The sequence below is a fragment of the Heptranchias perlo genome, chromosome 3 (assembly GCF_035084215.1).
Source record: "Heptranchias perlo isolate sHepPer1 chromosome 3, sHepPer1.hap1, whole genome shotgun sequence".
In the NCBI taxonomy this organism is placed as follows: domain Eukaryota; kingdom Metazoa; phylum Chordata; class Chondrichthyes; order Hexanchiformes; family Hexanchidae; genus Heptranchias; species Heptranchias perlo.
The window spans coordinates 41,411,173-41,438,214 of record NC_090327.1 but is presented as its reverse complement, the minus strand read 5'-3'; the positions used below and the strand labels follow the sequence as shown (position 1 = coordinate 41,438,214).

General features: G+C 45.8%; 2 protein-coding genes across 5 annotated transcripts in view; one reads left to right on the top strand and one right to left on the bottom strand.

Annotated features, from left to right (window-relative positions):
- The window catches only part of nagpa (N-acetylglucosamine-1-phosphodiester alpha-N-acetylglucosaminidase), a 118,365-nt gene extending 115,530 nt beyond the window's left edge, over positions 1 to 2,835 (bottom strand). For 2 of the 3 annotated variants that reach the window (XM_067979201.1, XM_067979196.1), the window contains exon 1: positions 2,579 to 2,833. In XM_067979201.1, the coding sequence (XP_067835302.1) occupies positions 2,579 to 2,700 (122 nt within the window). In that variant the 5' untranslated portion in view covers positions 2,701 to 2,833. Of the gene's footprint in view, positions 1 to 2,578 lie in introns of all 3 variants that reach the window. The other variant, XM_067979200.1, reaches the window with a different exon arrangement.
- Positions 2,797 to 27,042, top strand: part of ndufaf6 (NADH:ubiquinone oxidoreductase complex assembly factor 6) — a 31,501-nt gene continuing 7,255 nt past the window's right edge. The window contains exons 1-6 of one of the 2 annotated variants that reach the window (XM_067979202.1): positions 2,797 to 3,202; positions 8,688 to 8,787; positions 11,529 to 11,651; positions 22,928 to 22,984; positions 25,347 to 25,449; positions 26,581 to 26,714. In XM_067979202.1, the coding sequence (XP_067835303.1) occupies positions 3,045 to 3,202; positions 8,688 to 8,787; positions 11,529 to 11,651; positions 22,928 to 22,984; positions 25,347 to 25,449; positions 26,581 to 26,714 (675 nt within the window). In that variant the 5' untranslated portion in view covers positions 2,797 to 3,044. The remainder of the gene's footprint in view (positions 3,203 to 8,687; positions 8,788 to 11,528; positions 11,652 to 22,927; positions 22,985 to 25,346; positions 25,450 to 26,580; positions 26,715 to 27,042) is intronic. The other variant, XM_067979203.1, reaches the window with a different exon arrangement.

Genomic DNA, 27,042 nt, shown 5'->3' with positions numbered 1-27,042 from the left:
AACTTCCATGTACCATCCTTGACGTCCTGCTCCTAAGCCTGCTTTTTGCAGGACTTCATGCCTTTTTGCCCCCCCACTATATCATTGGCCCCTGCACGAACACAGTGACTAAGTGCTCCTCCTCCTCTTCCATAATCTTTTCCAGTCTTTCCAAAGTATCCCTTACCTGGAAGGCAACAGATTTTCTGGGACTCTGTCTGAACTGAAAGATAGCATCTACCCCATAACTAATCGAGTCTCCTAATACGACAGCATTACTAGTTGAAAAGCTAATCTCTCCCCCCTCACAGCCCCCTTGAGCCATCTAGTTTTTTAGTGCCATTGTAATCCATTTGACAGTCCTACCCAGACTTATCATTCTCCCCACAGAAATCCAATATGTCAAACTTGTTGGACAGGATAGTCACCTCTCCCTTCCCTACCACTGCCAGCTCCCTATCTCTCAACAGAGTGACTACCCTATGAAAGGAGAAGTACGTCAATATTTGCAGGGAGTTCCCCAAAATTGAAAAGTTTGAAAACCACTACTTTATGCAACTTACAAACCTGTACTTGCCCTGTACATCACAAAGAATAATGAATGTACTCTCCTAGCCAGAAAGATTTTGTATTAAAGTCCCACATCTATCATCTCACTTATCCAAGTTAGGATCTTGCTTTGTGGAAAAAACACCTCTCATCTGTTTAGCTTTAGAAAACATTGTATCCTCTTAATTGCTATGTCAAATTCTTAATTTTTGTCAATGAAGGGGGAAAAAAAAAAACTCAGCCTGAACTTTGATAATCCTCTTGGAAAAAGTGGACTAACGCTTGCATTTACAAAGTCAATGCAATGTTCATGTGTAGCAAAGGTCAACTGTGCTAAAGAGGCAGCACTCTGCCAGATACATTAAACCATTTGCCAGGGCCCAGCCAAGTGTTATTCATCAAATGAACAATCACTCATTTAAAAAGCACAACCTAATTTTTGATAGGCACTTAAAAAAAAAACCTCAGTTTAAATCATTGGTCATCTGTGTTACTCCTCCTGACCTAAGCCTAAAATCTCCCCATTGTTGGGCATGATTGCAGAGGATGGTCCTCTGGCACTAACTGGGATGCTCTCCATGCGTGGGGGAGGGGGGGTGAGCTGAACAGTCCCAAAAGCCACTAATCAAGACTCTAATACAAGTAACATACACAGGTGTTGCAAACTCCAGAGGCTCATCTAAAGTGTGCCTAGTACAAAAAAAGTGCCTAGTCTTGTATGAGCCAGACAGTTTAATAGTGTAACATAACAACTGCTTTGGTCAACTGGGTATTTGAAACACATGGAAACCTATTGCTATACTTGAGAATCTCCAACTAAACTATTAAGAAAGCAACACAAGATATGGAGTGCACCCTCCATCCTTATAGTAACACTCCACTTACCTAATCCCACATTGGCAACAGCCAATATTTAGGGACTTCCAAATGCACACAGCTAGAGTTTAAAAGCTATAAAAGTGCAATTTGCCATGGCACAGTTCCTACTGTTTGTTCAGCTAGGGCCACCAATCCATTAGGGCACTGGCTTGCAGAATTCTCCAGAACCAGTGGGAAAATACCCACTCCTTAATTACAGGTCTATGCCTCCAAGTCTACCAATAAAACCAGCTAGCTGGTCAATGATCAACAGCAACCAGGAGTAAAGGAAAATAACTTTCATTTACATAGCCCCTTTCATGACCTCAGGTCATCCCAAAATACATTTTTAGCCAATTAAGTACTTTTGAAATGTAGTCACTGTTGTAATGTAGCAGCCTATTTGCACACAGCAGGGTCCCACAAACAGCAATTTAGTGATGTTGGTCCTGGACTAGATTAGCAATTCTGCCACAATGGACTGACCCAGTGCCATGCTCCCCATACCAGGTATTCCATCTTGGAGCCAACCCACACTAACCTTGTCTCTAAGAAGAATAGTCACTAGTTGGCCATTATAAAATCAAAAAACATGGGACTAGACCTGCAAATAGTAGAACTTTCTCCTAAGTGGCATAGTGAACATTCCAACTCACCATAAAATATGCAATGGCCTTAAAATAAAGTCACATTATGACAATTGAGTAGTTGGTTCACTGGGTGGATGTGCAGAGCTCCAACAGTTTCTGGTTCCTTCTCTACTTGGGTATTAGCCCATCATCTCACACTCAGCCTCCAGATGTTGCCTGCTAGTGACTGTTGTCCCACGTATCAAAGTTTCCCCATTAGTTATATGACGGTCTCTGGTGTGCTGGATGGACCCATATAGGACAACTTTTATCATGCCAAACCAACTCGATACCCCAATGATCAAGGCCAGTGCCATGCGCCAGGCTTAATTCACCAACTGTTTAATCCAAGTCCTCATTTTAGAAAATTTGGGAAAGTGAACTGCCAGTTATGAGCCTAACTATCCGTCCGAGGGGCTGAGTCGCGGGTCAACCCAAGTGGGGGCCAGAAATACGGCGCACAGCTCGGTGCTGACAGTTTAACTGCACGGTGAGTAACAGCGCGGGGTGACACTTCACAAAACAAGGGGAAAGGAAATATAAAGGAGCAAACGGGCACCTACCCACTAATAACTCTCCCGCTCGTCTGGAAGAGCAACAGCACACCGACAGCCAACCCCATGCACCAGCAGCGTATCCACGCTAACAGCCGATACCACATCAAACAGCAACCACCAACCGCCATTCTCGTGCTCCCACTGACTGCCCAGATCACGGTCACATGATACGGACCGGTCCTTGTCACGTGACACCATCACGCGCTTTCTCGTCGTCACGTGATCACAAATTTAAAGGTTCCAAGAATCGACACAAAAAAGAATAACGTGGTTTGTTTACAGCAAACGAGATTTAAGAGTTTTTCGCGATAAAAGAAGTTAGGCATTAAAAGTAGAATGACACCTTTCAAAATCAATGTGAGACTTTAAACCGATTACGGTTGTTACCCGGACGGGATGAGAGAGGGACAGGCGGGGACTGTATTTATCAATGCACTGCTGGTGAAAGGAGGGTGAAGGCACGCGCTGTGCGATGGTGTTCAGCGCTGCCGCGAGTGTCAGGTCTGTGCGTGTGCTGAGGAATGCTTTGCTCATAAAGGGTCGCACAGCGCACGTGGTAGAAAGAGTGCGCGGGGCCAATACCGAGGCAGCGGCCCCTGGGCATGATCACTACTGTCTGCAGCTTGTCAGGTGAGTGCAAGGATACCGCTGTCTATACTGCATCTCTGCACTACTGTGCCAGCAGTGCACTGGAGGTCTGGCCAGAATGGAGATGATTGGGTAATTCCCCCGTCAATCTTGCTTTGCTGTTTGCTGAGTGAATAAACTTTGATGCAAAATACATTGCTGTCAATCCTGCCGTAAGTCTGTGTTTGCTATAAGTCCTGCCTTGAGTCCCGCCCCGTCTCGCCTCCAATGCATTGGTTGACACAGAAAGTGTACTTTTTGGCACTACAGATAGTGAAAACTAGAAGGTGTAAAGCAATTAACCCAGTATCAAAGCTGAAGGTCAGGCTAGGGTGTGTGGCCCAACTAAGAGTTCTATACACAAATGCACGGAGTATAAGGAAAAAATTTAATGAACTACAGGTACACATTCAAATTGGAGGGTATGACATGATAGCTATTACTGAGATATGGCTGCAGGATGGTCAGGATTGGGAACTAAATATACCAGGTTATAAGGTCAACAGGAGAGATAGGGAAATGGAAGAGGGGGAAGAGTAGCCTTAATGATTAGAAATGAAATCAATTCAATGATAAAGGAGGATATAACGAGAGGTAAGCAGCCAACAGAAACCTTATGGGTTGAATTGAGAAATAGGAAAGGATCCAAGACTATAGTGGGTGTTGTATATAGGACCCCTGGCAGCAGCTCTGAAGTGCTAGATTGTATAAATGCAGAGATTAGGCAAGCATGTAAGAAAGGCATAGTGGTCTTAATGGGGGACTTCAACATTCACATAGATTGGGAAAAGCAAACTAGCAACTGTCAGAAAGGTAGTGTATTTCTTGAGTGTGTCCAGGATAGTTTTCAACAGCAGTATGTCCTAGAGGCAACAAGGGGGCAAGCCATACTAGATTTAGGAATGAGTAATGAACCAGATTTAGTTAACAGCTTAACTGTGCGTGAACATGTATCCAATAGCGATCATAACATGATCGAGTTCAAGGTAGTGTTTGAAAGGGAAAAAAAAGTTAATCAGCTGCTAAGATTCCAGACTTGGGTAAAGCTGACTTCAATGGGATGAGACAGAGACTGTCCACAGTAAACTGTGAAGAATCTTACAACACCAGGTTATAGTCCAACAGTTTTATTTGAAAATCACAAGCTTTCGGAGGCTTTCTCCTTCGTCAGGTGATTCACCTGATTTCATGCCGGAAATCCCAAGGAAACTTATATTGAATTGGGGACAGGGACTCGATAAAATTAACATAAGTAAAGCAACAGTAATGAAGAAAATAATAGCACTAAAGAGTGACAAATCCCCAGGACCAGATGGTTTCCATCCCAGGGTTTTAAAGGAAGTAGGTGAGCACATTGCAGATGCCCTAACTATAATCTTTCAAAGTTCTCCAGATTCAGGAACTGTCCCTCTAGATTGGAAAATTGCACATGTCACTCTGCTATTTAAGAAAGGGGAGAGAGGGAAACCAGGGAATTATAGACCAGTTAGCCTAACATCTGTTGTGGGGAAAATGCTGGAGTCTATAATTAAGGATAGGGTGACTGAACAGCTCGAGAATTTTCAGTTAATCAGAGAGAGCCAGCATGGATTTGTGAAAGGTAGGTCGTGCCTGACAAACCTGATTGAATTTTTTGAAGAGGTGACTAAAGTAGTGGACAGGGGAATGTCAATGGATGTTATTTATATGGACTTCCAGAAGGCATTTGATAAGGTCCCACATAAGAGACTGTTAGCTAAGATCGAAGCCCATGGAATCGAGGGAAAAGTACGGACTTGGTTAGGAAGTTGGCTGAGCGAAAGGCGACAGTAGGGATAATGGGTAGGTACTCACATTGGCAGGATGTGACTAGTGGAGACCCGCAGGGATCTGCCTTGTGGCCTCAATTATTCACAATATTTATTAACGACTTAGATGAAGGCATAGAAAGTCTCATATCTAAGTTTGCCGATGACACAAAGATTGGTGGCATTGTAAGCAGTGTAGATGAAAACATAAAATTATCAAGGGATATTGATAGATTAGGTGAATGGGCAAAACTGTGGCAAATGGGATTCAATGTAGGCAAATGTGAGGTCATCCACTTTGGATCAAAAAAGGATAGAACAGGGTACTTTCTAAATGGTAAAAAGTTTAAAAACAGTGGATGTCCAAAGGGACTTACTGGTTCAGGTTCATAGATCATTGAAGTGTCATGAACAGGTGCAGAAAATAATCATTAAGGCAAATGGAATGCTGGCCTTTATATCTAGAGGACTAGAGTACAAGGGGGCAGAAGTTATGCTGCAGCTATACATAACCCTGGTTAGACCGCACCTGGAATACTGTGAGCAGTTCTGGGCACCGCACCTTCATAAGGACATAGTGGCCTTGGAGGGAGTGCAGCGTAGGTTTACTAAAATGATACCCAGACTTCAAGGGTTAAGTTACGAGGAGAGATTACACAAATTGGGGTTGTATTCTCTAGAGTTTTGAAAGTTAAGGGGTGATCTGATCAAAGTTTATAAGATATTAAGGGGAACGGATAGGGTGGATAGAGAGAAACTATTTCCGCTGGTTGGGGATTCTAGGAGTAGGGGGGCACAGTCTAAAAATTAGAGCCAGACCTTTCAGGAGTGAGATTAGAAAACATTTCTACACACAAAGGGTGGTAGACGTTTGGAACTCTCTTCCGCAAATGGCAATTGATGCTAGCTCAATTGCTAAATTTAAATCTGAGATAGATAGCTTTTTGGCAACCAAGGGTATTAAGGGATATGAGCCAAAGGCCGGTTTATGGAGTTGGATCACAGATCAGCCATGATCTTATCACATGGCTGAGCAGGTTCAAGGGGCTGAATGGCCTACTCCTGTTCCTATGATACTAATGCCTATTTTTGCTCCCGAGACTCATTTTCACTGCAGCACCGCACCCATCCCCACCCCCCCCCATTTAAATGAGGTGTGTGCTCGCACCCGAGCCATACCACCCACTGACAGAAATACAGCTCAAATGAACAACCTCTACCCTTCGACTGCATTTCGGAACTACTGCACCCACTATCCACCTTTGCTGTTAGACTGCCACCTACCGATTGTACACTTAAACTCAACCCACTGTGCACTTGAAATGAGTCTCTGTGCCGCACTTTATTTAGAGCCTAGAAATTTCCAGCATAGAAGGATACCATTCAGCCCACTATTAAATCTTCTCTTGTCCTCTCTGCTCCAGTGGAAGTACTCCCAATTTCTGAACTCTCCTCATGATAATCTTAGTATCTTTGCCCTATTGCAAGTGCTGTGCGCCTTATGTGTATCTCTCTGTATTTTCAACGTAATTGCAACATTACAGCTACAGTATCGCTATCTTCTGTTGTACCAATTGTATGTCTAACATCACTCTTCCATTGCACTAAATGTATATTGAATCCAATTAGCCGAGAGCCCTGGCAATTACAGCTATTGTAAATCCTGACTTGCATGTTTGTATAAGGTACAATTGACACAGACAGACTAATAGTAATTTTTTTAAGGTGACGTTTGTATGTAATTTATTTTTCATACATTGGGGCTTGAAGATTGGATTGTTTTGCCTCACTGGAAAGTATGAATGTCAGCAGGATTATGTGCATTTTACAGTGAAAAATGCAGTTGTCATCCTTTTGCAAACCTGAAGGAGTTTACTCCTTGCTGGGGTAGAAGGCACCCTTTTTCCGATAGCTGATTTCCTTAGCTACAACAACATTTCTTGCTTACTGTTAAGGTTCAGGTTTCTGTGATTTTCCCATGAATAGGGCCCATGCATGAGCTATCTTAATCACTTTTAGGCAAAATGTATTTTATCTGCTCCAGCCAGTCCCATGCTGTCATCAATCCAGTGGCAGTCAAGAAGGGTCTTAAATGTGGGATGGACTGTTGTTTTGAAGAGTTCCCCAAACAATGGCCCATTTGTTAACAATGTCTAGTCATTCAGGTGACATCTAGCCCCTTGGTGTTGACAAATTGCTTTCATCTCTGCTAGTCTTTGATGAGAAGCTTCGTTTTAAAAATTAGTACTGCAGTAAAGCAGCAGAAAGGCTGCAAAAAGAGTTAAGGCAGTCGAAAGGCTGAGGGAGAAATAACCTTTGCACTCTTGCTGGGGTAGAAAGCAGAGTTTATCCACGTTAAGTAACATTCCAGATGTGCTAGTATGCAAATGCTCTTTATTTTTGTATGGGTGCTTGAACAGAAGTTGAACTGATTTTACCAAGTGACTTTCATCATACTCTGTGTTCTATATGTTTTGTATACCGTGGAATAAAGCAGCTTATGAATCGAACCAAATTTGCCTCACCTAGTGTTAACTCTGTCTGCTTTCAGTGAGATTAAAGAAGTACACCTGCTTAGGACATGATGATGCAGTCCAGATCACAGGGAGTTTTGTGGTTACACCCCTGGGTCTTGCTACCATGCTAGAAAATATAGAGCAGTGGATAGGGATTCCCATTTTTTTTTTAAATCAGGCAACCAGACCACTTAAACTGACACCACTGAACCTGAGCAGATGCTCGCATAAAACCCAAATTCGTAACACTGGCCTTTACTGATAGCTACTGAATGATCAGTGAACATTAGATGCAGTCATGCCTTCCTTAAACTAGCATGTGTTTGCATTTGTACTGTGCACATGTTGAAGAATCAGCTAAAAGTGTGTGAATAGACTTAACGTATTTGTAACCAGGTCTATGTGGAACTATAAGGTAGAAATGTGTGAGATGTACTCATGGAGGTTTTAATGATATTGAGGCATATTTCTAAGTTGGCAGATTGCCACCAGAGGTTAGGGAGCACAGCTGGGCCCTGTGGGTAATGTTGGACCTCCAAAGTAGTGGAATTAAGCATGGTATGCAATGTGGAATTTGTTGAGTAGTTGCTGGAAAATTATTAATTGGCCCTTGTGAGATTGCTGGCTTATCCTGGGGCTGGCCTGATTGCCTTTGAGGGGTCGGAGAGGAATTTTTGATGAGGTTTCCCGAATTGGCTACAGTTCTTTTTGCCTCTCCCAGGAGTTGTTTGGGAGTGGGGGAGATGGGTACGTGGGGTTGAGCCCAGCTAAGAAATGGGGTGAGCAAGTATGGTCCCGATGGTGTTCTTTAGTCCCAAGTCATAATATGTCCTTATCGTTAAACTCGCAACAGGAATTCAGCACTTGTGTATTTGTTAGAATTTTCTATGATTATTTTAATTCAGACCATACAAGTTGATATAATGTGAACTGTTTCTTACTGTTTTCAGTACTATTGTAGGAATAACCTGACATGCAGCATTTTAGAGGAGCGACAATGAATGAAAATGATTTTAAATTTACAATATATTTTCTCACTAGCAAGTTCACATCAATGGAATTGACTGTAGTCAATAGTCAAATTTCAGTTCTCCTGCTGTACTTGTTTTGGTGTTTTTAGTGCTTATATTCTGACTAAAATAAGCCAAGTTCATGATTATGAGTCAGTACTCTTTTTCCTCATAGAAATCGAGACTATGAAGGTTTCCTGTCCTCTCTGCTGCTTTCTTCAAAATTCCGCTCTTCAATGTTTGCATTAAGAGCTTTCAATGTGGAGGTGGCTCAGGCAAGTAGTCTCAATAGCTCCATTGCAAATGTGTTTTTTCTTTTTAAATTAATGATTCTCCATGCATGGTAGAGTTACTAGGTGAATAGAAAGGTTCTTCCTCCAGATATGTAAGCTCAATTTAACAGCAGCAGCCGGTGTCTTCTAACTATGTGAAGTAAACTATATCTGTGGTGGCCAACAGTTTTTTTAAATTTGGGAATTAAAAAGAAAATTGTTGGGATCATTGCTACCTGGAAAAGGCGATGGTAGTATATCAAGAGGCAGAGAAAAAGAACATAACTAGATAATGTGATGGAATGGACAGGTGTAATATCAAGGCTGTTGCATTCCACCTGTGTGGGGAGTAGAAAGTATGGGACTAGACGGCCTCCAGAGTAGCGGGGGGGTGGGGGGGGGGGGGGAGGGGTAAAGGAGGTTTGTGTGCGCTACGTTGCTTATGGCATGTCACACGTATGATGTTTTATAACAATACGAGTGTTATCGACAAAGTATGGCAGGGAATGTGTTATATGAAGGAAGGAAGTGTTTTGAGCAAGACTTTAATATAGTACTAACTGGCCTACTGTGGCATTGCTTATAGTGAAAGAGAATAATTTGCAATGGTAAATATATTATGAAGATTATAGTGATATTTAAAGGACCGGTGGGGTGGGTGGCAGGAGGCAGTAAAAAATAAGCAGCAGGATTGGAGGAGATTTAAGCAAATTTGAATTAGGAGGAGTATACTGCGCCATGTATTTGTACATGTAAGTGCTTCTAAAGGGTTCATGTTTAAGAAGTCATTGGTGGCATACGCACCATGAAGAAGGGCAACTGGGAGAAAAGGGGTCAGAGTCAGGGGTCGTTGGGTCTGAGGTCACTGGTTGCGATGTGGGTGGGGTCATTAGACCCAAATTAATAGGCTTCAGGCCGACCACAATACCATCGGGGAAAACGAATAGGGTGGGTGGAGTTTGAGTAGCTGCAGCCAGAGGAGATTATTGGATAATTTGATGGAGGTGTGTAAAATTGTCAAGGGGCGAAACAAGAGTAGATAGAAACAGATGTTTCCAGTGAGGGGTCCAGATCAAGAGGACATTATATTACAAGATTAAATGTAAAAGATTTAAAACAGAGACCAGATGGGTTGTGATGCTGTGTATTGCATTACCAAAGTTAGGTGATTAAAGTAGAGACCATATCAGCAATTAAGAGAAGGTTGGCTAGGTGGCTGAAGGAAAAGGGAATAAAGAGATATTTGAACAGGGCAGGCATGTGGGATTAGGACTACTGCTCATGGAAAGGTTAAACACCAACATGGACAGGTTGGGCTGAACAGCCTGTTTCCGTGTTGCAATTTCTGTGTAATCGGGTGGCTGGTGCTGGGGGAGGCCAATAGAATCATAGAAAGGTTACAGCAAGGAAGGAGGCCATTCGGCCCATTGAGTCCGTGCCGGCTCTATGCAAGAACAATCCAGTTAGTCCCACTCCCCCACCCTATCCCCGTAGCCCTGCAAACGTTTTCCTTTCAAGTACTTATCCAGTTCCCTTTTGAAGGCCATGATTGAATCTGCCTCCCCCACCTGTCCCCGCCACCGCCCCCCCCCCCCCCCCCCCCCCGGCACAGCATTCCAGATCACCACTCGCTGCGTAAAATGTTTTTCCTCATGTCACCTTTGGTTCTTTTGCCAATCACCTTAGATTCATGTCCTCTGGTTCTTGACCCTTCCACCAATGGGAACAGTTTCTCTCTATCTATTCTGTCTGGACCCTGCATGATTTTAAATACCTCTGTCAAATCTCCTCTCAATCTTCCAAGGAGAACAACCCCAGCATCTCCAGTCTACCCACGTAACTAAAGTCTCTCAGGTTGTTAGATACCACATTTATCGCGCAAAAAAACCCAAAATTGGATTTAAAACATTGATAAAAGAGGAGATGGTGAAAATTATGAGAAAGCAAGATTATGGACTAGGTTGGGAGAATTGTGCCACCACGTGGCTGGAGTTTGCAATTACATTATGACAGGCAGTTGTTTGCATACAGTATTGCCATTATAAAATGTTTACTTAAGTGTTTATGTACAGAATCCCATTGTGATCTAGCTGTGCCTGTTCAAAAATGAAGAGATCTTGCGGCATTTTTGAGGCATTTTTGTTTTTAAAATCTGACCAAGAAGGACCTGACTGTAAAGATCTCCAAATTGGCCTTGTCAAGTCATCCTTGAGATCCCTATAACCATCTCCAAGCTCCACCCAGTAGTTGGTTTCTTTGTCCCCAGCTGAACTACTTGAGGTGGTCTTCTTGCTTCCCCGTCCTCTCCCTCTGCCTTGGCTTAATTATTCCCCAGCCTCTATCCCTGCTTGACCTGGACCTTTGTAAACAATTTTACAACACCAAGTTATAGTCCAGCAATTTTATTTTAAATTCACAAGCTTTCGGAGATTTTCTCCTTCCTCAGGTAAATGTTTACCTGAGGAAGGAGAAAATCTCCGAAAGCTTGTGAATTTAAAATAAAATTGCTGGACTATAACTTGGTGTTGTAAAATTGTTTACAATTGTCAACCCCAGTCCATCACCGGCATCTCCACATCATGACCTGGACCTGTAATTGGTCTTGAATCCTTGTGTGCAACAGTATAGGAAACTGTAGTATGAGACAAGAACATGGTTATTTAAACCAAAAATTGCACCTGGCACAATGCAATAGTTCCTTCATCCTAATTCCTTATTTTGTTTCTTGGTTTCCTTTTTTTAAGGTGCAAGATTTTGTATCCCAGAAAACAACAGGTCTGATGAGGTTGCAGTTTTGGAGGCAACTGATTGAAGATATTTACAGTGATAACCCTCCTCACCAACCCATTGGCATAGAACTGTGGAAGGTAATCAGCAATTTTTGAAAATCATGCTCTTCATGCATCTTTCAAAAAGTACATTAAGGAGGATAGGTCATGAAGGTAAAGTTGAGTGTAAAATTTTCTCTTGTGACATTCCTATGGCAGCAACATGTGAGCACTATGGTAGAGATTTGGAGTGGATTGTTCCGAACAGAAATTAGTTGAAAATCCTCACTGAGGCGTTACTGCCACTTTGGAGGAAACGCTAGGGGCCTGATTTTAGCTGGGCTGCGGGTTCTCGGTGGATGGGCTAGCGGGCGCGTGGGTAACGCGCCCGGTGAAATTAGTGGGTTTCCCGCGCGATCGTAGCAGGCAAACCACTAATTGGATTCACTTACCTGCTCCTCCGGGTTCCCCGCTGCTGATCTGCGCGTCGGGCGGGCTGCACATGCGCAGTAAGATCTGTCAGCTGGAGGCGCTCTATTTAAAGGGGCAGTCCTCCACTGACAGATGCTGCAACCAATAGCAAAGATGACTGCATGGAGCAGCCCAGGGGGAAGGCTGCTCCCAGTTTAATGATGCCTCACCCCAGCTATCAATACATGGGGTGAGGAGGAGGAGGGGGAGGACAGAGATCTTCCACCCGGCGGGCGGGAGGAAACGGCCTGCCTCCGCCACCAGGAAGGCCTGGCTCGGGGTGGCAGAGGGGGTCACCTGCACCACCAACATATCGCCCACCTGCACACAGTGCAGGAGGCGGTCCAATGACCTCAGTAGGTCAGCCACAGTGAGTACACGTAGTCTTTCCCCTACACTCCGTCTGCCACATCACTGCCCCCACCCCACATCTCCTTCGGCACTGCCAACACTACTCTGTCACATCACCCCTCATACCCACTCAAACCTCATCCTCATCTTACCTGCACCTACTCACCTCGCCAGTACTCACCCCGCCACTACCACGCAACCCAATCCCCATCCAATCTCATGGCTCTATCCCATACTCACCCTCTCGTGCATCTCTCTCACGGCCAGCCTCACTCAACCTGCCACCACCTGTGCTGCAGCCACAGGGCATGCATCACATATGTGCAGTAGGCAGCGTAAGGCAAACGTGTCGTGAGCATGAAGGGGATGCACAAGGGTGTTTGAGGGTTCGTCATGGTTGTTACTTATATTGAATTTCAGAACAACTCACATCACACATATTGGCACCACTACTGCCATGTCTTCGCGAATCCTGTCTGGTTTGTGCAATAATGCCCGCTCCTGGGTATCACTATGAGGACCCACCACTGATGCCACCCATTGTGTCACTGCAGAGTGGGTGTAGGTGTATTTGCAGGGCTCTTCTGCGCAGATGACTGAGAGACATCGGCGATGTCCCCGGTTGCACCCTGGAAGGCTGCGGAGGAGAAGTTCGGGAGGGCAGTGGTGACTTTGACAGCGACAGATAGGAGGATGGTGCACGGGCCAGCCGGGAGCAGCTCGGCATGAAAGAGGCTGCAGATGTCCACGGCTACATGTCGAGTGACTCTGAGCCTCCATGTGCACTGCTGCTCAGAGAGGTCCAGGAGGCTGAGCCTCGGTCTGTGGACCCTGTGGTGAGGGTAGTGCCCTCTGCGATGCATCTCTCTCTGCGGTTGCCCTCCCTCCTGCTGTACAGGTGGATGTGGCACAGCACTCTGTTGTGGAGCTCCACGTGTCAGAGGTGGACGGCGTGGACGGCGAGGCTGGTGAGGCTGGTGATGCTGTTCGCCCTCCGAGGGGGTCATGACTGCAGCTACGGCGGCCCCCATCCGGAAGATGTACATCTGAGGGGGTCCGCAAGGTAGGTACATGTCTCCGGACCCTGGGGTAAGTGTGCAGGTTGGTGACTTTGACTGTCAGCAGGAGGGTGGTGGAGCCCAAACTTTGTCCCAAGTGACAGAGTGGCCTCCTGCAACGGGTGAGGGTCTCCACCCCACCCCACCCCCCCCCCCCCCCCCACCCCACCTGTCAAATGGACCTTTGCAGCTGCCACAGGCTGACAGCTGCAACATGTCCATCAGAGCTGGGAGTGTTTCCCCCAGTGTGGGAAACAGTCCCATTTTGTTCAAAAATCCCACATAGTCCCTTAATCAGGTCAGTTAATGACCTGAAATACCTAACTAAATATTGTCAAGTGGCATCCTGCTGGCTTTAATTGCCTGCGGGATTCCCACCAGTGGGGGCTGCGCGCGCACGCCGGCGCGTCAGCGGGGAACCCGGAAGTGGGCGGGATCGAGGCGGGATCCGGTCCCGCTCCTGGATTTCGCGATTTTCGGGGCCCCCCCAGCCGAGAACGCACCCGATAGCGGGTGGTAAAATCGAGCCCTAGGTGTCAATAGACGTCAATTAAAATTCAATTTGAATTTTTGTTTTACTAATTTTCTCTCTTCCACTTTTTATTTCCTGAAGCTTTATATCTTTGGGGCACTGCTCTGTGGGTACCAATTGCCCTCTTGTACCTTACCCAAATGACCATTATCGACGTATGAGCCTTAACAGTGAGTGAATAGTGGCAGACTATTGTACAACAGAAGGCATCACAGCTGAGTCAGATTCTGTCCTCACTTGACATTCACACATGCATGCTTCTAACAGGAATCACTGGATAGTGATCAGGAGTGGAAACCTTAGATAATTTTTACCCTCCCTCTTCCCTAATCTAGAGGATCTGAGGCCAGTTGTATTCTGCCACCATAGCTGAGATCAGCTATCAGCACAGGTTGTCCTTCCTAGTTTGTATGACGTAGCTACTCACTGGACTAATGTACTGGGCTATCAAGCATTCCTTAATTTGACTTATCTAGGAATACTCTGGGCATAGGACCTAACTAAAACCTTATTTTCAAAAAAATTCCATCATTTTTAAAGAAGTACACAAACTATTTAAGGATTTTACATTTGTGATGATTGGTTTCCCATTTGGAGCTGTCATTCTTTGCACAATTTATGAGGCATGCTGCTGATATGAGATGAAGTGTTTGAGTGACCGCCAGTTTGCTTCGCTGCTTCAATAGGCATTGAGAGATGCTCACAGAAGCTCTGTATGTATTTAAAAATATCGGCACAAGTGGACAAAATGGGAACGCCCTCTAGAGCTCTGATATTTGGTTCTGACAATTTTCACAGTTTTGGTTTGAGGGAAGAAAAATTCCAGTGCCTTGTATTAATTCAATGGTTAAATGAAGAGGGGTGGGAGGAGGCTCGTGCAGAGCATAAACACAGGCATGGGCCAGTTGGGTTCAATGGCCTGTTTCTATGCTGTAAAATCTATGAAATTAATTCAGAGTCACAGCAGATTATGGAGATTCACATTGATCTAGTATAAGGCAGATCACTAGTTGGTAAAACAACAGCATGGTTATGACATGCATGACTTCTGAAACAATACTGTATAATGGAATCAATTTCATAATGATCCAGTATCTATAAATCATTTATATTAAAAAGCTTTATTGTAGATAACAGTTTTCGAAGTAGATGATATCTATTCTCCTGACAGTTAACATTTCATTAACAGAGGGTATAAAGTACTTGCTATCAACTGAAATATGTAGGAAGACATATAATTTATGCATAGAATGAGGGTCAAACCAGGGACCTTTCTGGTCTTTTTGGGTCAACAAAACTGCACACAGTACTGCAACTTTATTTAGCTGGGGCTGCACTAAAACCCATACCTGTAAGTGATCAGCCACTGTCCACATTGCAAAAGAATGAGCAAAAGAACCTCATGAAAAGGAATCATAACTTTTTCAGATTAAAGCACTACAGAAGAAATCAGTCTTAGCGTTCTGTTCCTTGCCGCTTGAGAGCTAAAACTTGTTAATTTGGGCTTCACAGTGGTGACATTTGAGAGCTAACATTAGCAGTAAAATTAATTATGGGAATATTTCGGCAGGAATTTGTGCGCAGTGTCGGGCATGCCAATGCACACTGGGCTTCTTCAGAAAGTCTCATTTCCAGACACTGCTTCTGCTATGAAGGATGGAAAGTAGCAGGATCCTGTTGAGCCAATATTTCCACTACCCTATCTAAAGTACTCCCCTCTTTCTCCAATGTGCTCTGATCAAGTGATCAAACTTATCTACGCTAATCTAAGATGAAAATTGACAGTTATGGCAGGCACAATTGTATTTTTTTTTAAATGTGCAGCCGAGTACTTGCCCACATGGTCATCGTTCGATATGCTTCTGGAATTTAAAAACATCTTTTCTATAAAATCAACAATTGTTTTGCCTTTCTTTACCCTAACATCAGCTAGCAGTGCAGAACTTGCGCAGTGTCCGTTCATCCGTTGTCGCAGTGTCTGCATGGTCTCGCCAATGTACCATGCTCCGGGGCATCCTTTCCTGCAACGTATGAGGTAGACAACGTTGGCCGAGTCACAGGAGTATGAACCGGAGTATGGTACATTGGCGAGACCATGCAGACACTGCGACAACGGATGAACGGACACTGCGCAACAATCGCCAGACAGGAGGGTTCCCTCCCAGTCGGGGAACACTTTAACAGTCAAGGACATTCAGCCACCGATCTTCGGGTAAGCGTTCTCCAAGGCGGCCTTCGAGACACACGACAACGCAAAATCGTCGAGCAGAAATTGATAGCCAAGTTCTGCACCCATGAGGACGGCCTCAACCGGGATCTTGGGTTCATGTCACACTACACGTAACCCCACCAGCAGGAAAGAAAAGTTATCTGTTTTTAATACAACTGGACATTCTGGGCCCAATTTTAGCACCCGCTATCGGTTGTGTTCTCGGCGGGGGGGCCTCGAAAATCGTGAAATGCAGGAGCCCGACCGGACCCGCCTCGATCCCGCCCACTTCCGGGTTCCCCGCTGACGCGCTGGCGTGCGCGCGCAGCCCCCGCTGGTGGGAATCCCGCAGGCAATTAAAGCCAGCGGGATGCCACTTGAGAGTATTTATTTAGCTATTTCAGGTCATTAACTGACCTGATTGAGCTGTTTTATTAGGAAGGGTGGGATTTTACCTTGAACTGAGACTGTTTCCCATACTGGGGGAAACACTCTCACTCCAAACGGACGTGTTGCAGCCAGCAGCCTGTGGCAGCTGGCAAGGTGCATTCCACAGGTGGTTGGGGGGGCGGGGGGGAGAGCCTTCACCAACGCAGGAGGACACTCCGTAACATAGGGCAACGCTTGCCGTCCACCACCCTCCTCCAAGCAAGAAGATTCACTGACGTGGAACTGCAACCCCGGTGCGAGGACACACTTACCTACCGTGCACAACCCCGCAGACCTACACCTGCCAGATGGGTGCTGCCTTGACATCCTCGGAGGACGAACAGCATCACCAGCCCCAGCAGCCTCGCAGTCCACGCCGTCCGCCTCAGAGATGTGGAGCCCCACAACACGGTGCTGTGGCACATCCACCTGCACAGCAGGAGGGAGGGCAACCGCAGAGAGAGATGCGTCGCAGGAGGCACTACCCTCTGCACAGGGTGTACAGACCGAGGCTCAGCTTCATGGACCTCTCCGAGGAGCAGTGCATACGTAGGCTCAGAGTCACTCGCCAGGTAGTCGCCGACATCTGCAACCTCCTTAATGACGAGCTGCTCCCGGATGGACCAAGCAGCACCTTCTTACCCGTCGCCGTCAAAGTCACCACTGCCCTCAACTTCTTCGCCTCCGGATCGTTCCAGGGTGCCACCGGGGACATCACCGGGGTCTGTCTGTCGTCTGCACACAAGTGCATAAGGCAGGTCACCGATGGGTTGTTCCACAGGGCCTCGAACTACATCAACTTCGCCATGGATGAGCGCAGCCAGATGGAGAGGGCGGTTGGATTCCATGCTGTGGCTGGCTTCCCACGGGTGCAGGGTGTAATCGATTGCACCCACATAGCAATATGGGCACCTCCACATGAGCCAGGGCTGTTCATCAACAGGAAGGGGTATCACTCCATGAACGCCCAGCTCATTTGTGACCACCGCCAGAGATTCCTACACGTGTGCGCCAGATACCCTGGCAGCTGCCACGATGCCTTCATCCTCAGAGAGTCCACCGTCCCGCCCCTCTTCCACGCACCCAACACCGGCAACGGCTGGCTCCTCGGCGACAAGGGATATCCCCTGCACACGTGGCTTATGACACCTCTGAGGAACCCCATCACCGAGCCGCAGCGTCGATATAATGACAGCCACATTGCTACCAGGTCTGCAATTGAGCAGGCTATAGGGCTGCTCAAGATGCGCTTCAGGTGCCTTGATCGTTCTGGGGGAGCGCTCCAATACACGCCACTCATAGTGGGACGAATTATAGTTGTCTGCTGTGCCCTGCACAACATGGCACAACAGAGAGGGGTTCCGCTGGAGGAGGCCCCATGCACACCCGCCACCCACATTGAGGACGACGATGAGGAGGAGGAGTACGAGCGAGAGGAGGAGGAACGACCCATGGGCCGAACACCGGCTCACCTGGATGCTCGTCAGGCCAGGGAGGCACTCATATGCCAACGGTTCTCCTAACATCACACTGTCTGAGGCGTTCACATCTCATCACATGCAGAGACAAGGGTCCATACCAGCCCCCTCCACAGAAGAGTGGTGCCAGTACCCCTGCACCCACTGCATTATGCCCAATGGGTGGGACCAGGTGTTCGTCGTCATGATGAGGCGCACGGAAGGGACCTATTGCACAAGCCGCTGAAGAATGGACAAGAGGTGGCAGCAGTGGTGAGAACAATTGTGTTTATTGTGTATGTGCATTCAAGGACTAAAAATAAAAACAACAATTTGTCAGACACCCTGGTGCATTCCCTTTGTGTTCAAAAAACCTTTGCTTTACGTTTTCGGGAACCCCTACGTGGTGCTACCCCTGTGGCTCCAGCAGAGGTAGTGGCAGGTTGCTCCTGTTCGTGCCCTGACCGGGTAGATGCTTTGGGCCGACGCCCCCTGGGTTTCGGTGCCCGTGAGGGCACCTTCACAGACTGCTCCTCCTGCACCTGTGCAGGGGCAGACTTGGCCACCTGGAGAGGAGGCACCATTGCGGGCACTGGTTGAGAGGGGGGCAATGGGTGAGACGTGGGGGCACCTTGAGTAGCGTCCACACTTCCATGTCCCCGTTTACCATCTTCTCTCTCATGGCCTAGCCCCACATCACCCCTTCCACCCTGCTGGACGGCAGTTTGGATGACCTGTGTGAGACCTTGCAAGGCCACCTCCAATGTATCTGTCAACCTGTTTATGGCGGCAGAATGTTGCTCACCCTGAATCCGAACAGCCGTTGTCAGGGCCTGCATGGACTCGATGTTGAGCTGTGCGTGACGCTCGAGGGAGGCTAGCCTGTCCTCCACCGCAGACATTCCCGCACCTACCCGCGACACTATCTCAGAGATGCCTTCACGTCCCTGCGACACGATCTCGGCGATACCCTCCTGTACCTGTGCCACCATTCCCCTCATGCAGGAGTTGGTCTCCTCCATCCTCTGCGCGATTGTGGAGAGCGCGCGTGGCACCTCTCCCAGTACCTCGGCAATGTGTTGGTGCCCCTCGACGACTCTCCTTTTGACTGGTGGCCCCCTGGGTTCAGCATCTGGGTCCGGCTGAGCAGAGCCTGGAGAAGAGTGCTCCCACCGACGCGGACCCTCCGCGGCTGACCCTGCCACCAGGGTCTGTTCATGCTCACATGTGCGCGGTGACTCACCATGTGCAATCCCAACTAATTGAGGGGGGGGACCCACTGAGGTGTGTGTATCTGCGCTGGTGGATGCTTGGCTCATATGTGACGATGCACCCTCAGAGACCGGCATGTCCTCTGAGGAATCGCCCTCAACGGACACGGCGCTCGCAGATGGCCCTGCAAGAGAACAGAGGGCAATATCAGGCATGTGGACAAATGTTGCGGTGCGCCAGATGCCAGGTGAAGCTAAGATCTTTCGCGATCATGAGTGCTGAGTGTCAGCTTTCCCTTACCGGACATTTCTGCAGACCCAGCCTCGCCATCCGCCACGGACAGGCAATGTAGCATGTGGCTAATCTCCAACGTGTCCACCTCGGCGTCCGTCAGAACCACCTGGTGTGGCGGGCCCCCTCCGGTGCATGCCCTTTCCCGGGCGTTCTTGCATCTCTTCTCCTGTGAAGGCAAAACACCAATGCGTAATTGAGTGATGATTGCATTGTGAGACGCTTCAAGCATTGGTGTGGGTGGGTTGAGCGTGTGGCAGATGGATGGGAGGATGCGTGTGCCACATCCCCATCCCATTGTATGGGGATTGGGGTGTGTGGTAGTGGTCGAGTGGGGACAGGGACGGTGGGTACGTGCAGGCACGGTGAGGATGATAGTTGAGTGGCTGTGAGGATTGTTGCGGGAGCGCTGTGGTGTCAGTGCAGAAGGGGTTGTGAGGTGTTTGAGGTGATGTGGAAGACGGAGTGTGGGAGAGTGCGTTAGTGTACTCACTTTCCCGGACCTGGTGAGGTCATTGAATCTCTTGCAACACTGGATCCAAGTTCTGGTGGTGTTGCCCCTGCTGGTGACCTCCGCCGCCACCTCCTCCCATGCCTTCCTGGTGGCGGAGCCAGGACACCTCCTTCCATCGCTGGGGAACAGCGTCTCCCTCCTCCTCCTTACCCCGTCCAGCAGCAGCTGGAGTGAGTGGTCTGAGAATCGTGGGGCAGCCTTACCCCTGGGTTGCTCCATGTTGCGCTACCTCTTGTTTGCAGTTGGAGGGGCATTGGTGGACTGCCCCTTTAAATAGAGCTCCACCATCGCTCAGACGTCACTGCGCATGCGCAGGCCGCCGGTGCGCAGCTGAGAAGCGGAGAACCTGTAAGGGCCGGGTAATTACCTCAATTATCCTGCGATCGCGCGCGGGACGCACTCAATTCTCCGGCCGCGTTTTCCACCCGCCGAGAACCCGCACCCCTGGTAAAATCAGGCCCTCTCTCTCTCTCTCTCTCTCTCTCTGCCTTTCGGATCTCTTTCTCTCTCTGGCTTTGTAATCTGACCCATTGTGTATTCAGTATACTGGGATGTACTGTTTTCTGTGGCTAACCTGTCTGAACACCAACGACACCTTTGATTGGTGTGATCGTGTCCCAGCCTAATATAAGCTATGCGATTTGAGAACCTTTCACTCACTCACCTGACGAAGGAGATAATCTCCGAAAGCTTGTGATTTTCAAATAAAACTGTTGGACTATAACCTGGTGTTGTAAGATTCCTTACATTTAGCATATTTTAAGTTTTCCCATTGCGTGCTCTTCTCAGATACTGAGTGTGGTCTAACCCTTGGGCAAACAGGGGTTGCCAACTGGGAACTCATCAGGTGAATAACTTTGCTGGGTATAACCTTTGTCAGGAGCAGAAACTTTAGACATCAGCTGCCATGTTGCGGCCTCAATTTCCATATTCGTTTACAGGTGAAATCCTGTCATTGTTCACTAACCACCTTGGGATATTTGATAAGTAAATGCTACTTTTTAAAGTCTCACCTTTATTCGATGTGTCTGATGACAAGACTAAAACAATGTAGTATGTTGTTGAGAATTCAGATCTGCCTGAAGTTTGAGCTGCTGTACTCTCACTCCCACTCGTTGCTTAGCATAAACCTCCCAGACCCATAAATAAAATGTAACTATTTTCTATGGATTAGCCAAGATTTAGAACATCAAAAAAGTGTGAAGGGATGCAAGTTTCATTGGGCATCAGAGGGCACGTTCTAAATTCAAACGATTCCAGCCTGAGCTGTTCATCACGTTGCTACTTGGAAGTGGGGGGATGGTATTAATTTTCTACTTCCAATTCCCCTTGTGCTCATATTTTAGCTAATTTAATTTTTAAGCTCTTTTATCTTCCGTGTCATGTAGGTAGTTACCACTGTAAGATAAAAGCATGGTGTTATCAGGCTGTCAGCTTGCTTACATTTTATTAGTATGTAACTTTTTGCAGCTTTTAAATATGCACACCAGACAAAAAGGTCCTTCTGGAAACTCAGAAAATTATATTCATTTTGAGTTTTATCTCTAACTTTTGGGTTAGTTGAAGCGGCTTTTTTTTATTCGTTCATGGGATGTGGGCGTCGCTGGCGAGGCCAGCATTTATTGCCCATCACTAATTGCCCTTGAGAAGGTGGTGGTGAGCTGCCTTCTTGAACCGCTGCAGTCCGTGTGGTGAAGGTTCTCCCACAGTGCTGTTAGGAAGGGAGTTCCAGGATTTTGACCCAGCGATGATGAAGGAACGGCGATATATTTCCAAGTTGGGATGGTGTGTGACTTGGAGGGGAACGTGCAGGTGGTGTTGTTCCCATGTGCCTGCTTTAGGACAAAAGAACTTAAAAGATCTCATTGAAACATATAAGATTCTGAGGGGACTTGACAGGGTAGATGCTGAGAGGTTGTTTCCCCGGCTGGAGAGTCTAGAACTACGGGGCATAGTCGCAGGATAAGGGGTCGGCCATTTAAGACTGAGATGAGGAGGAATTTCTTCACGCAGAGAGTTGTGAATCTTTGGAATTATTTACCCCAGAGGGCTGTGGATGCTCATTCGTTGAGTTTATTCAAGGCTTTTGGACTCTAGAGGAAATCAAGGGATATGGGGATCGGGCGGGGCAGTGGAGTTGACGTTGAAGATCAGCCATGATCGTATTGAATGGCGGAGCAGGCTCGATTTGACGTATGGCCTACTCCTACTCCTATTTCCTATGTTCTTATGACTGTTGATAATGAGTTGGCAGCGACAGCAATAGCGGGAGACATGAAGGCTGGCGAGTGCAGTGCTAGTACTTTAGGCTGACAGGAGCTGAATTCTTCAAACAGATAAAGAAAATAAATCTTTTAAAGTCTGCACGGATGAAATACAATTAAAGCTATGAATATTACATTTAAAAGTTTCAAGCAAACCTGCTTATGAGGAGAAATCAAATTGTGAAGATCCATTATGGTGTCCAAGCTGGGGAAAAAACAGTTCACACATTTGGCTCACAGCCATCCAGTGGGTAAATTATGTCATTGCAGCGTGACAAATTAAGTCTGGACATAGATGACACAGTGTGACAAAACATGACAGCAGGAAACCAAGTGGTACAGCCATAATCTATTTAATATGTTAAATAGATAGTTTACTTCATCAAATTCGTTAAATTTTGCACAGGCTAAAATCTTAATAGTTTTGGCAAATTCAGCATTAATGTGTATGCTGCTTTGGTAAATTGACAACATCTTGTGCGTTCATCTATTTTACAGTAGAGCACTTTAGAATGGGAAAATCTAAATGAGCAAATAATGGTGTCTGTGTTTTTAGTTGTTCTGAAATTCTATTCTGTCATTAATAGGCTGTAAGAAAACACAAGCTGACCAAGCGATGGTTTCTGAGAATTATTGATGAACGGGTAAGAATGCTTTGTTATTTAAGTACTTGAAACCAAGGTAACCCAGTATTCTGACACTACTATATATTTGCAGGAGATCAATTAGCCCATAACTCCATCTACATATTTGATTGTCATCTGTTCTGATGGAGATGAAGTACCTTTTGCTCATGGATTGCCCCCACTAATGAAGAAGAGAGGCAATGAGATTGAGAAGATGTGCATTTCCTGTCAGCTATTTTAGTCAGTCATGGCAATATCAAGGTGTCTGCAGTGTCAGTTATGCACCCAGGCTGAAGGACGATGGCTACAGTTGAGCTGTATTTGGAAATGGAGAAGAAAACGTTCGTCACCAGCCTGTGTTTTTCCGGTAAAATGGAAACATAATTGCCATAGGTGTTGCCAAAAAAGCATCTTATTTTTGCAGTTAGCTTCTTAGAGCATTTTGGTCCTGAAATTTTCTGTTGCATCACATTACTAGGCAGAATCAATTCCTCAGCCTCTCTGCCAAAGTATAGATTTTCTTTTTCTACTGTGAAGACGCCTAGAGCATCTGCTTATCACTGGAGTTCATATACGAGTTCCACTTTCCTATTCTTTCATACCTTCTTTCCTATTTCAACTATCACTGAAGTTTTCTTTCTTAAAAAAAAGTGTTGTGGGTAATACTGACATTGAAGAATAAAAATAATTTAGGTACATTAAGAAGAAGGCGATCACTTCGGCTGCAGTTATTTAGCTATGCTTATATACCTTAATTATTTTGCAGCGGGAACAATTTCATTAAAACTCTTGCATCATGAGGTCTCCAATTACATTTAGGTTTTAATAGACTTTTGAACCTTGGCATTTATTTGCAAAGTGTTAGGCGAGATAGAGAGAATGCTCTTTACCCCTAGGACCTGTGTTTAAATCCAGCCCTGACTTGATGGGGTGAAAATCTCCCCACTTCTGACCATGAGGGTCTTGCATCAAACAAGGGAACAGTGATCATAGTATCATGAGGTTTAGAATAGCTATGGAAAAGGACACTGACCACTCTAAAGTAAAAATACTCAATTGGAGGAGGGCCAGTTTCAATGGGATGAGAACAGATCTGGCCCGGGTAAATTGGAATCAAAGATTGGCAGGCAAAACTGTAATTGAACGGTGGGTGGCTGTTAAAGAGGAGATGGTTCAGGTACAGTCTAGGCACATCCCCACGAGGCAGAAAGGCTGGGCAACTAAAGCCAGAGCTCCCTGGATGACAAAAGAGATAGAGAATAAGATGAAATGGAAAAAAGGGGCGTATGACAGATGTCAGGTTGATAACACAAGTGAGAACCAGGCAGAATATAGAAAGTTCAGAGAGGAAGTGAAAAAGGAAATAAGAGGGGCAAAGAGAGAGTATGAGAATAGACTGGTGGCCAACATAAAAGGGAATCCAAAAGACTTCTACAGACATGTAAACAGTAAAAGGGTAGTAAGAGGAGGGGTGGGGCCAATTAGGGACCATAAAGGAGATCTATTCATGGAGGCAGAGGGGATGGCCGAGGTACTAAATGAGTACTTTGCATCTGTCTTTACCAAGGAATAAGATGCTGCCAGAGTCTCAGTAAAGGAAGATATAGTTAAGATACTGGATGGGCTAAAAATTGATAAAGAAGAGGCACTTGAAAGGCTAGCTGTACTTAAAAGTAGGTAAATCACCCTGTCCGGATGGGATGCATCCTAGGTGCTGGCCTTCAAAAGGGAACTGGATAAGTACTTGAAAGGAAAAAGTTTGCAGGGCTGCGGGGATAGGGCAGGGGAGTGGGACTAACTGGATTGCTCTTGAATAGAGCCGGCACAGACTCGATGGGCTGAATGGTCTCCTTCCGTGCTGTAACCTTTCTATGATTCTAAGTGGGACAGTTCTTGGTGGATGTGAGGCTGCACCACAAAACTGCTCCTAATTCAGCATAAATTGTTGGTGTTGCTCGGGGATATAATAGCTGTGATTTGGTGGGAGGCATTTGAAAATTCAGGGATATTCTCCTGAAGTTGTGCTTGGGTATTTTGTTGGTGCGCCGTGAGGGAGCTTTACATCTAGACAATTGACCAGGTTGTCAAAAGAACAGATGTGTTCCATTCTCTAGTGCTAACATTCCTCGCTCTGGTGATTCACCAATAACACGTGTATAAAATTATTTTTGAAGCAGCTTCCTTGTCACTGCAAATGGCTGATGCTCTAAACTCATGAAACCTAATTGTAGAAGTGTATACCACTAATAAGCGGTTTGTACATTGTGCCATGGAATAATGTAATTGATAGTTAATCTTCTAGCATTTTGTGGCAGTGTACTTGTTTAAGAAAAGGCCAGAATCATCCAATTTAAGTCAATTCCGATTTGATGTATTTCAGGAAAAGAATTTGAATGAGAAAGCACATCGAAATATCCAGGAGCTAGAATCTTATGCGGAAAATGCTCAGTCATCATTCATCTACCTCATGTTGGAAGTATTGGGTAAGAATTCTCTTTATCGACTAATTTTTAAAAAAATAAGTGATTCTTAAACTGAGCTTTAAAAAATGTTTTTCACCCAGTCACAAGTTCAGATTTAGTAGGTTGATTTTTCAAACGTTTGCACATCAAAACAGAAGTGTCCTCTGCAGCATGACGGTGACTGGATGGCTAAACTTCTCCATCTATATAAAACCTAAGTAAGACCATGTTTGAGTACTGCGTTCAGTTTTGGACTCCACATTATATGAAGGATGTTGTGGCAATAGAGAGGATACAGCACATATTCACTAAAATGCTGCCTGGTATGAGGAAATACAAAATAAAGGCTTGAAAAAGTGGGGCTGCTTTTATTAGAGCCAGACCTTCCAGGAGTGAGATTAGAAAACACTTCTACGCACAAAGGGTGGTAGAAGTTTGGAACTCCCTTCCGCAAACGGCAACTGATGCTAGCTCAATTGCTAAATTTAAATGTGAGATAGATAGCTTTTTGGCAACCAAAGGTATTAAGGGATATGGGCCAAAGGCAGGTATATGGAGTTAGATCACAGATCAGCCATGATCTTGCCAAATAGCGGAGCAGGCACGAGGGGCTGAATGGCCTATTCCTGTTCCTATGTTCGTAACAGGGGGAGTTTAAGGGGTATTTTAAAAGAGGCATTTAAAATTATGAAAGGTTGAAATAGTAGTCAGAAATGGACTGTTTCCACTGGTTGAGGGGTCTAGAACAAGGGGACATAGATATACTATTAATAGATTTAAGATATTTAGGACAGAGATTAGGTGAAACTTCTTGGCACAGAGGGTTATGAGGCTGTGGATTGCACTACTAGAGTTAGTGATTAAAGCAGAGACCATGTCAAAATTTAAAGATTAGGTTAGATAGGTGGTTGCAGGCAAAGGGATGTTTGAACAGAGCATTGGAATAGCCGAGTCTGGAGGTGACAAATACGTGGATAAGGGTTTCAGCAGGAGATGGACTAAGGCAGTCGGAGAGGTATAATTAACTACATCTTTTACCTCCTATGATCTGCTTACGTCTCGGCAGATAACTGCTCTTGGGAATCTTATTAATCTGGGATTCAAGTTAACGTTTCTTCTTATCAGTACTCGGCTGTTTTTATTTTTTAACAGGTGTAAAGGATATCCACGCGGATCATGCAGCCAGCCATATCGGAAAAGCTCAGGGAATAGTGACATGTCTACGTGCAACTCCCTATCATAGTATGCGACGAAAAGTTTACCTTCCACTGGACATTTGTCTGCTGGTAATTTTAAATAATGCATTTCATTTTTGAAAACTTCTTTTCATCACCAAAGTATTTAAAATAGGATTACAGCATTGTGTTATTTAGAGGATGGTGCAAATGATTTGTTGCATTTCCTCAGTTCATTTTTTTTTGTGGAAAAATTAGAAACTTACAAAAATTGAGCGAACTGATAGGCGCAGTGGGTTATTCACACAGCTGTGGGACCTGGGTTTAAAATTCACTCCAGGGATGGGAAGCTCCTTTTTCTGGCTGTAAGAGTCCAAAATGAAATGATGACCAGGTAGTCTCAACATAATTGCCAATGGGTTTGGGCCCACAAACAAAA